General features: G+C 35.4%; 1 protein-coding gene across 3 annotated transcripts in view; it reads right to left on the bottom strand.

The window, feature by feature from the left end:
- ANGPT1 (angiopoietin 1) overlaps positions 1-12,242 on the bottom strand; it is a 257,588-nt gene that overhangs the window by 71,983 nt on the left and 173,363 nt on the right. For 2 of the 3 annotated variants that reach the window (XM_011930937.1, XM_011930946.1), the window contains one exon: positions 293-525. In XM_011930937.1, the coding sequence (XP_011786327.1) occupies positions 293-525 (233 nt within the window). The remainder of the gene's footprint in view (positions 1-292; positions 526-12,242) is intronic. The other variant, XM_011930953.1, reaches the window with a different exon arrangement.

Genomic DNA, 12,242 nt, shown 5'->3' with positions numbered 1-12,242 from the left:
TTATTCACGACAGTATCACAGATTTTATCTAAGGTTAAAAGGACAAAGAAAGAAGAAATTAGAGCACTCTTTCAGAAAGACATTGTGGATTCACAAATTTCAGCTTATGAATAATTCTCTAGGTAGCAACATGAGAAAATTGTCAACATAAATTCATAAATGATTCTAACCATAAAGTTCTTCTGCTGCTTTTTACACAACAATCAACGCACTGGAGAAAGCTATGTTGAGTATTTACTTGCTCAAAGGAAATAAAATATTAACAATACCAGAGTGAGGAAGACATTCTTACCACCTTCTTTAGTGCAAAGGTTGACAAGGTTGTGGACTGTGTCCATCAGCTCCAGTTGCTGCTTCTGAAGGACACTGTTGTTGGTGGTAGCTCTGTTTAATTGCTTTTCCAGCTCCTGGATTATATATGTTTGACGAGTAACCAAGTCTTGAAGGTTCTCTTTCTCTTCTTTTAAGGTGTCCAACTCTTCCTTGTGTTTTCCTTCCATTTCTAAGATTTTATGTTCTAATAAACTACAAGGAAGTGAAAATAAAACTTAGATTTGAAAAAATGTTATACAAAAAAACCCTTATAATTCAATTGGTTCCTGAATTTATTTAAGATGAAATATTTTAATCAGGTATTTCACTGTAAAAATATTTTTTAGTGAGAAACTTAAGAATATATATTCTTTAGAATAGGAGTTATATCTATAACATGTCAAATAAAAAATTATTAAACCAGATATTGTCAGAGTAATGTTAGATTTTAACTATGATTTAGTTTCTTGGTTTCCTTGGGTATATTTTATATCCAAGGTAGCTAACTTACACCCGAAGAGCTATACTCTAAAGAAGTTATAGTATAACTTTCACTAAGGAAATGGGCCTAAGAGGAAACAGAATAGTTTGGGAAAAAAATAAACAACATGTAGAAACTACTTTTTATTCACTTTGCTATATTCATTTGGGGTTTTCAAAACATTAACATTGATTAAATTTCACAATAGTTCTGTGGGATCAAGAATAGTATATTGACAATCTGAAAAATCAAGTAAAGAGAAAAATATGAATCAGAAACACAAAGATTTATGTACAATGACATTAAGACAGAAAAAACTCTTATTTTGAAACTGTTGAAAATAATATTTTTAATCATTTTCAGGATATTAGAAAATGCTCAAAATATAATGTTAGGTGAAAAAAGAAAAAACAGCAATATACATTCTCAATCACACACACATACAAAAAGAAAACTATAATGACACAGAAACCACAGGAGCCAAAAGTAATCTATCTAAAGTCACAACGAATTCTTGTGATTTTTGATAACTGGTCCTGTATCATAACCACTAGCTTCCTTTATTTCTCAGCTCAAGCTTCAGGATGAGGCTTAATGACACTACAGGTCCCCAAGTTACTGTATAAATGGTAACAAAAGGAAGACTCCATTGGGCTGATGGTATGGTCTTCAGAAAGGAGTTGGGATGCTTTGCTCAGTGTGCTGCAATCTTTAACTCAGGCCCTTCCTTCTCCCTGAGCTCTTTACAGGATATTCCCCTGGTATATTGCACATTAAAAATGATAGAGAAAGCAGAAGCATTCTTGGAGCCTAGCAACTGACTGGAATAAAAAGCATTAACATTTTATGGAGTGTCTAATATACTAGTATTCCTCAGGGAAAAGGCTTACTCAGTTTTCTCAGTTCTGTTTTCAGAAGGTTCAACCCGTCCTTCGTTTACAAGGTGTTATTAAAATGCCACATACCAGAATGGGCACTTAATTTACCCTGGAGAAATACAGCACTGAATCATTCCTTTCAAAAAGGGGACCCTAGGGAGTGTTTTAGATTCAATACCTAAATTATAAAATGGAGCATGTTCGAAGAGCCAAATCTTCCAACACCAGGTACTGGGGGACAAATTGTAACATCTGATTGTCCTTTACACAGATTAAGAAGTGTGGGCCCAAGGGTTAAATGGCATAAAAGACTGAGAGGGAATGGAGAGAAGTCCATGTGGCAGAAGCTGTGCCATCCTGGCAGAGGTCAGAAACCTTGTGGATGGAGTGAATATGGCAGAGCATGTTACATGGTGATGATGATGTCAATCATACTAGTCACGATACCTCTCATTTATGACACGGTTGCTATGTGTAAGGTACTGTTTTTTGTTTTTTTGTTTTGAGATGGAATCTCACTCTGTCGCCCAGGCTGGAGTGCAGTGGTGTGATCTCGGCTCACTGCAAACTCCGCCTCCCGGGTTCACGCCATTCTCCTGCCTCAGCCTCCAGAGTAGCTGGGACTACAGGCGCCCGCCACCACGCCCGGCTGATTCTTTACATTTTTAGTAGCGACGGGGTTTTGCTGTGTTAGCCAGTATAGTCTCAATCTCCTGACCTCCTGATCCGCCCGCCTCTGCCTCCCAAAGTGCTGGGATTACAGGCGTGAGCCACCGCACCCGGCCGGTGTCAGGTACTGTTTTAAGCGGTTGTTATGAGTTCAATTATGGCCCGCCCATGTTTGCCCCCCAACAAAAAAAAAAAATTAAGTGTTGAAGTCCCAACCTCCAGAAACTAAATAATGTGCCCTTATTTAGAAACAGAGTCGTTGCAGATGTAATTAGTTAAGATGAGGTCGTCCTGGAGGAGGATGAGCTTCTAATCCACTATGATTGGTGTCCTTATAAAAAGGGAAATTGTTGAGAGACAGATCAGATTGCGCACATGGAAAAGGTTGTGTAAAGATTGGAGTAATGCTGCCTCAAGCCAAGGAACTACCGGCAGCTGGGAGAGAGGCCTGGAACGGAGCCTTCCCTAGCGCCTTCAGAGGGAGCCTAGCTCTGCAGGCACCTTGATCCTTGATCTGGGACTTTCAGTCTCCAGAATATTCAGAGAATATATTTCCATTGTTTAAAAGAAGAGGAAGAAGAAAAAGAAGTGTGGCCAGAACTACTCCTGGGCATTCCAAATCTTTGCCAACAAACTTGTACTCCAAGAATATGGCAGGAAAGCTGCCTGTGAAGTCAAGCCCAAAAAATACCTGGAGGCTTCTAAGAATGTACTAATTTATAATACCTTTAGTAGTGTGCACAGATTCACATAGGAAAGTTTCTCATTGAGACCCATTAGCAGAAACGGTGTGACTTCTGTAATAGAAGAAAAGTCCCATTTCTTTTTTGAATTGCTTTCATTCTACCGACACCGAGAAAGGAGCCCTGCCTTGTACTGATCATAAAGTAAACCCAATTTAGATAGAGTTTGAGTACAGTAATATAGGGAAACTGTGATGATCACTTATTTTTTTTTTAATTCTTTTGGAAATGAAAAACTTAGGCAAGGAAAGCAGCTTAAGATGAAAAACAACATCTGTAAGGGGTAGGTATGATTCATCTTCTTTTACGATATATTTTTTCTTTGCCACTAACTTTTTGTTGGAGAAGTTCATGGTAAAACACAAACAAAAACCAAAAACTTCTCCATTGTCTTTATTGGTTAAAAGTTTCATCCCAACTACTGGTTAAGTGATTAGTGTACTTGCTGTAGGCGTCAAAGGAGATCTTCTCTGTGCCCATTAATTTTTGGCCTTCAGATCCGAGAATTAACCACAACCAGTGTCTTAGCTCATTCTCTGTTTACTTTTCATTTACTTTTCTTGCTACTCCTGGGGTAATGATCAGAGGCAAGATGCCCATAATTTAGAGTTGCTAACTTATAAGAAAATTGTCTTTTAAATTCATAGGCATTATAGTCTACTAGTGAGAAAACTTAGCATTACCTGTTAAACTGACAAGCATGTATATATCATAATTTGAAAGTTATAGTCATATAATACTGCATAAAATTTCTGAACTGCCATTTTGTCCTTGAAATAAGATGAGCACTGGCCTTTCAGTTTTCCTAATCAGGAGGTAACATTTTTGTTTGGAAATATCATGTTATAGTTATAATTTGTATTTATTAGTTGCTAAGTGCCAATAATTCTGTAAAATATAAAATGACACTATTCCTACTGTAGGGTTTATTTTTAGAGAATTAAAACCTCAAATGAAAATGCAGAAGCTATAAGAAACTTCTGTTTCAAACATAATATTTTTTAAAAAAATTTTTGGATCGGTGTTTTTCTACTGTTTATTTTTGATGTATTCCTTGTTCAAGAGGACATATGCGCAGAGATGGCTACTATCTGAGACGTCAGTAAGCGAGGTGGGCTTGTTTGATTTGTTTTGTTTTTCAGGATCATTTGGAAAGAGCTGAGGATGGAAAGTTGATCAAAGAAGTCCTGGTACCAAAGGAAACAATTCTGAACACTGGCTTATGGAAAAGATCTGCTTTTCTGAGTAAAAGGAATAGATAATATGTATAATATATAATATAACGTACATTAGCATGTTAGACAGAACATTACTTTTCATAATTCATCAAACAACCTTTAATGCTCCCTTACTAGCAGGTATCAAAAGATACCAATTTAGTTTGTCATCTTAGAATAGTCAGTACATGCAACATGAAAGAGAGACTGTCCATGAAACTAAGAAGCCTAATCTACATCACAGACATTCCAAAGGATTTGGAAACCCAAGTAATATGCATAACAACTACAAGCAAATTGGAAACACGTTACATAGTTTCTCTAATGGGCTGGTCTTACCAGTTAATTATCTCTTCTCCTCATTTTCTCATCACATTTCTTCCCTCGGCGTGCCCTTAATAACATTTCTTCTTCAGTAATTATCTACTAACTTTATTTATTAGGGACATTTTTCATATTAATGACAACTTTTTAGACTTCTTCAGGCAAGAGTGATCTCTTCTTGACCCTTCCATTTCTTTTGACTACATTCATCCCTTTTTTCATCTTCTCTTCATATTTGGCTTCCAAAAAACTGCTCTCTTCTCTTTGATTCCTCCCATCTATTGGCTAGTATCTACTTTGGAAGTCAGCCCTTCCTTGCCATTACTTCCAAAATGGTTTCAATGCAAACCTCACTTGCCAGAAAACTCTATATACCATCTCTACTTACTATCTTATTCTTGTAACACACCGTTGTATTTATGTTGCATTTTAAAACCTTTACCTCCTTTGATTCTTAAAGCAGTATAGTAACATAGACTGAGCAGATGTTACACACCCTCATGAATAGGTACAAATCAAATGTTTCCTTCAAAATCATGCAGATATTAAGTGTCAGAATCCGGATAAAAAGCCATGTCTTCTCAGTTGTTAGACTGGAAATCTACTCAAGACATCCCACTGCTGTCTCAATGAATATCCTATAGTCTCATCTCTTTAAGTCAATACACTGTAATCTCTTCCTACTTCTTTTATTCATCATGTTATACCAGGAACCAAGGCACTACCTTCATATCTCTTTGGTATTTGGGCTGCTTTCCATTTAGTTATTCTGGGAGCTTATCTTTCACAATATTTGAACCTGTTTATCTTTCCCACATATAAAAACAGAATTACTTTGTCAAGCCAATTTTTAACATCTGGACTAGAATTTTGTTAAATACTACCCTGTCTCAACACCTCTTCTATTACAGTTATTTGTTAATTTTAATGTTATTTTTAATATGCTACTCATATTTCATTTTGTACCCTGAAGCCTATCATTGATTCTTTATTATTTTCCTTATCCAGGTCCGTTGGGAGGGACTACTTCAGCCAGCATGGAGATCTTTATATAGAGAGGTTGATCTGAAGGACAACATTGCAGCCCCAGTGTCCTAAAGTTAGGTAGTCAAAGTAGTCAGATTTTCCCTAATGACAGTCTCAGCTGCACGTTTAGCTTAGGTTTGCATTTTAAACACAAAACCTGGATGGTAACTGAACACCAGTGCACTGTTGCCTAGAGCATATTCAGTATATTTTTTCAAGCAAAATAAGAGTTTCATTGTTACGATTTAGGGAAGCCTATATTAAACAAACAGTTTTTGTTAGGATGCATCTTTTAGGATGGGGTTCCATGGAACAACGCTTTATGAAACCATGCACCTAAATCTATACAAATTGAGCTAGAAATCCAAGGAGAGAGTTTCTCACAGAGGTCTCAGGATTTCCTGTTTCCCATCTTTCTGGAAACACTTTGAGAAGAGACATGCATAGAATTCTGGCACTTAGCTTCTATTTGAGGCAGAGGTGCACTTTAATGAATAAAATAAACAAAATAATCTGTGCTCTGAACTTTAGTAAAAGGTTCTAAATGAGTGTACACTAAGTCCTATTTGAAGTTTTTGGTAGACTGCCCCATACCCCTATTTTACACTGCCTTCTCCAACATCTTATTGGAAATATTTTAAATCATTGAACATATCTTGAAACTTTCACAGAAAAGGATATCCCTTTCAAATTGTTTCCCACAATAGAGTTCTTAACATAGCAGCCAATGAATTCACAGTGGTGACAGTTGCCTAAGCTCTATGAGTATAAATATAGCCCTTCAAAAAAGGAGGAAGATGTTGAAAATATAGAAACCTCATTTTTATCTGTCTGAACCCATTTACAGATGTTTCAATATTTTCCACTATTTTCAATATGTATGGTGTCAACATGTGTTGCAAATATGGGTTTGTAAAGGGTGATTTTTCTCCCCATTTAAATGCACACAGATTTAGTTCAGGTTAAATTTATACTTTACATGTCTAATTGGAACACAATACATTTTCTCTCAATGTCTGAAATCATATTTGGAAATTCAAATTTGGAGCAGAAGCATATACTATAAGTAAATATTAGCAAATCAATGTAAAGTTTGGGGTAAAGAAGAATAAGCTAAATGTGTTATAGAAACCAGCATCTAAGAAGAAAAAAGATTGATACATTTCATAACACAGAGATGTAATGCTTCTATTAAAAAATAAGTTGAACAATAAATCATAAACTAGATAAAATTTTGTAACATATATTACAAAGTTTTAATATCCATTAAAGAGCTCATATGAGTTAATTTAAAAAAGGATAAACAATATAATAGAAAAAATGTTAAACATACATAAATAGGCTAGTATGTAGTCACAGAAAAAGAAATCTAGTCACAGAAGAAATGCAAATGGTTAATACGCATAAAAACACATGCACAACTTAACTTCTCAAAGAGCCTAGATTCATTAGATGACTAGCAAAGTTTTGGGAAATTTGAAAGCCCAGGCATTCTTAGGGAGAAGGTAAAATTTGAAGATAACTTGTGAATATCTATATAAAATATAAATCATCACCTCAACAATTATAGTCTTGAAAAATTATATATTTATTAACATAATACTTATAATAGGTTATAAATTATGGTGGATCTATAAAAATAGATTGCTACTCATTCTTGAAAATAAATGAGGTATATCTGTATATGGTTATATGCATAATATATATACAACAAATTATTATAAAATAAATAGTAGAAAAAACCCAATGTTAAAATAATCTATACATATATGCGCACATCATATAAACAAGTATGTGTGCATGTGTGCAATTACATATGAGTGTGCATCTGTGTAAACACACACATAAATATGCACACTCTATATACACACGTTAGTATGTTTATAGAAAACATCTGGAGGAGTAAGCACTGAACTTAATCTCTTAATGATGATTCTCTGCTAGCAGGTGGTATGGTGCAGGGGTGTGGAATTAGGGGAAATTTGACTTACAACGGTATATGCATGTATATAATTTAATATACATGTATATCCATCAAGTTTGTCTTACTTGTTTTTATTTATCACAGAAATGGAGGAAACAGTCATAGGTCTAGAATAGCCTGTGCAAATGCTATCTAGAAATTTTAAAGGTGGGCTGAATTGGTGAACCTCAGAGTATACAATAGTAACATTGGGTGTCATGCAATGGGCTTTTGGCAATGCAGAACAGTGGTGTCAACACAATCTCTATTTTATTCATGTTAAAAACAATAAATGGATTAACAATATTTAATGTAAACAATATGATTTGTCTTTTCCACTAAAAGTGTTTTTATTTGTTGTGTGTGTGTGAGAGTCTTTGTGTGTGGGAGTCTCTGTGTGCGTGTGGATAAATGGCATTTGTTGGATTAGAGCTATCGGGACATTTCCCAGTTCCTTATTCATTTAACATTCAAAATGCATTTAATACTAAATAGGCTTATGTGTAGAAAATTGTGCGTAGGAGCAGGAAGACAACGAAAATAAAACATATTCTCTGTGTCCTAGAAGGTCACAGCCTAATAATATGGATATAAATAAATAAACATGCATACACACAAACATACATATATTATAATGTGATCAGCTAAGTGAAATTATTGGGAGAAAACAGGTACAGTGCTGTCACATAGGTTGTAATGAGCAAATCTATCTGGTAGAGCCAGAGATGGATTGTTAGAGAAGTTGACACATGCAATGAGTTTCCAAGGATGAGGAGAAATTTGTGAGTTGAATAAGGAATGTCAGGCAAACATCAGATATGTCTGAAATAACATCATGTGTTCAGTGCCATACTAACAACTAACATGATTAAACACTGCTGTCAGGCACTGTTCTCAGAGATTTATACACATTAACTCAATCTTCACATTAACTTCATATAGTAGTACAATTATTGTCATTGTTATGTTACAATTCAGGAAACCAAAACACACAGAATCTATGTAAGTTGCACAAAGTCACACAAATAATATGTGACTGAGTCAATTATACCAGGAATCAAGGAAAAGGGAAACCAGGCAGTCTGGCCTCAGAGCTCATGCTCTTAACTATTAGGCTGTATCCTCTAAAAAATAAGATTATTGGAAGTAAGTTGCAAAGGTAAGATCGTAATGATCATGGACTGTATCCTGTGCTAAAGAACTTGAACTTTCTTCTATCAGTTATAGAGAATCGTCATGTCGTTGAGAGAGAAAAATAGTCTGACTTGCATTTTAGAAAGAAGATTTTGGCACAGCTTCTGGATAAGGACTAGAGTGGCACATAGCTTAAAACACAGAGGTCATTGCAATGGCCTAGACAAGAATTCATGGCAGCTTGACCTATGACATAGTCAGTGGGAATGGAAAGGATGGGATGGATCAGAAAAATACTTAGAAGATGGAATTGATAGCATCAACAGTGAGTGGTGAGTTGTGGGGGATTAGGGAAAGAGAGGAATTAAGATGATCCTTAGATTTCCAATTTGATCAGAATTGTATTTCATGCCAAGATACTACGGTTATTATAATTTAAAAAAAGGAAAATGCTATATGCTATTAAATATTATGTTTAAAATTAACAGGGGAAGAAAGGTAACATCCTAGTCTGTAGGTGTTCTATTTACAAGAAAAAGACCAGAATGGTATAAATTCAAAAAGTCACCTTTTTTATCCTTGTTATAAACAACTAACATAATTCAGCCTAGCTTACTGTTAGAAGTTAGCAAGTTACTTTAGCATTTTGTAAATAACTTATCGAATGAAAGATAGCTTTAATTTAAAAGACTGTGATTTCACTTTTCATTTCTTTAGGCATATTAAGTATCAAACATCAATACTGTATTTTATTACAATAATTAGTAAGGCATAATTTGGTATCTTGAAGTTGCACATGCTTCAATCACTTAAAATTAATTAACTTCATAACTTCCCATAACTCCAGCTAGAAGATAGATGAGCATGTCAAATAAGTTCAGTGAATTCCCAAGGTAAAATAAATAGTTTATATCTTCTGCTCTAATATTAGAAGGCCTAAATAATGACCTATATAGTGACAGGCCAAAAACAACTGGTCTACCCCTTTCTTCAAATGAATATTTGTTTGTTTTAAGAGAATAACTTGACAACTACATCAATCATACTTGAGTCCTCATCACGTTGCAAAAATATTTTTGTAATAATTAAGGCAGAGAATCATCATGAACTTGAACCCTAATTTTGCCACATCCTTAGCTGCTTGGTCATAAGCAACTTACTTGATTTCTGTGAGCCTCGGGGCTTTTCTTATGTGTAAAATAGAAATAATAATACATACCTTGCAGGATTGGTTGGAGGATTGGAAATAGTAAGTTAAAGCACCTGGCACAGAGATTTGCTTGTAGTAGTAGCTAGGCGGCAGCTAGTATTGCTCAAACTATGTAAGAATGGCCATCGCATATCTCATTTCAGTTCACTTTGAATAGTCTTACTGAAGACTTCCTTAATCTTCACTCTGCATATTCAGCACAATCAAGAAAGCCCATGTACTCCGTCTTTGTATACACAGAGTGTTGATTTCCCTTCCTGTATACCCTGGTGAGGCAGAAGGGCTCCTTCTGTAATATTCTTTTGCCTGGCTGTGCTGCTGCCTTGCAAAATGTTGGGGTTAAGTCAGAGATGGGCAGGTGTTGGGAAAACTGGCCATTGACCAAACATTTCGACTAACAGATCCAGTCTCATATTTGGTTCAACTGAAGGAAACTGCATTAGATCATCATTACTTGTACACCTCTTTTCTACTGTTTTAGAAAGCAGTAGGAAACATACTGGAGGAAACTAGTAAAAGTTTACATTTTGTGTCCTACTTTGTGCTCATATCATTCCCTTTGTGGGCAAGGCAAAACATTAATGTTTCCCATTTACTTAGGTTCTTGGTTATGTAATTCCAATTATATGGGTGAGTTACAGATTCCTTACTCCCAAGAATTGTTTCTTTGAGGTAAGAAACAAAACCAGGTTTTAAGATTCGGGTAGCATCCAACAAAAGAAAAACATATTGCCTAAAGAGAGCAAACTGGAAGCTTTTTAGAATGACTCCCTCTGGACTGTTAGGAAAACAAACAGCAGAGCAAACGTTGCTAATCCTGTTTCTGCTTTGTGCTTCTGGCCATGTAGGGGATAGAGAAGTCAATCTAATGAGGCCAAAAATCCGTTTCCAATCCTACAAGTGATGCATTTAATTTGTCAGGATGTAAATCAGCAGGACCTCTCAGCATGTTTGTGTAGTATAATCCTAACCATAAAATATTCCTCCTCATTTTGCCAAAGTGGTGGTGGACCTTCGTAAGGGCCAGCTCACTGACTTGGCGGCTGAAGCCCCATCTTACTCAAAGCTGGTAAGTCCCACACCCAGACACAACCCTGACATTCCTTGGGGAGGAAGCAAAGCTTAATTTAGATAATCCCCCCTGCAAAGTGTATTAGCTGATCCAAACCAGACCTGACCAACTAAAGGCATGTTGTTGCTGCATTTCAGAGATGCCTTAATGTAGAAATAGCTTCTTGATGCATTTGGAGCATTAAGATTCATATAAGGAATAACTAGTGATAATCGATAAACTATTTTTTTAAAAAACATAAACAGCTTCATGCTTGACTTTGAACCTCTCTCTACTTAAATAGAAGGAGCACATTTCTTTGTTGCAACAGAAATTGTCTGGCAGAGCTCCTCTAATTCCATTGCACATATGAAAATAAACAATAACAATAAACAGAATAGGGGAAGTATGCTATGTATCACAAATGGGTATTTTTTATTTGTATAAAGAAAAACACTCATCTTTTTTTTAAGTTGTTTGTGGAAGACTATGTCTAATTTAGGAACAAATGTTCTGCCAACACTCCATCACACACATTAGGCCCTTAGACAAGAAGATAGACAGATAACTATAGAGATACAGCGATACCAGGAGGTATAGCAATTGATAGAAAAATACCCCAGAACCACATGTAAGATAATGCCATACTTATGCCACCAATTCAAAAAAGAAAGAGATGTAGAATGCGAGTATAAGATGCATGCAAGTTTTTGTCTATATGAGCACAGAAGTGAATTTCCAATTAAAACCTAAATCTCTGAATTTGTAGTGAAAAAACTATATTACTAGAGAAAGAAATTGCTATAATCCTGAAAAAATTAACATTAGCAATAAATGATGTGATTTACAGATGTAAGAAAACCTGAGTTTTCTGTTGAAATTAGAATTTAATGAGGGAGGAACAGTTCATCAGCAGAAGGCACAAATATGTTTGGGATCAGAAGTCAGATTCCTTTGAGATACTGAAATGCATGGAGAAGCCCCTTCTACCTGACCCAGAGTGGAGCTCTTTTGAGACCTTGCATCCTAACTCACTTTTAATGATAGAGCAGAGAGAACAACTTTTAAATAGTTTGCCTTTAAAATATAATATTTCATAGTGAAAATTCTATAGTAGGAAATGATACCAGATGCTGCATAAAAATCATGATGAGAAGATAAGAAAATCTGAAATGGTCTAGAATTAAGGGAGAAAGGATACATTTTTAAGAAAGAAAGAAAGAAAGAAAGAAAG

The sequence above is a fragment of the Colobus angolensis genome, unplaced genomic scaffold (genome assembly GCF_000951035.1).
Source record: "Colobus angolensis palliatus isolate OR3802 unplaced genomic scaffold, Cang.pa_1.0 Scaffold121, whole genome shotgun sequence".
NCBI lineage: Eukaryota > Metazoa > Chordata > Mammalia > Primates > Cercopithecidae > Colobus > Colobus angolensis.
The sequence above is the reverse complement of the archived record's forward strand: the minus strand, read 5'-3'. Positions and strand labels throughout refer to the sequence as shown.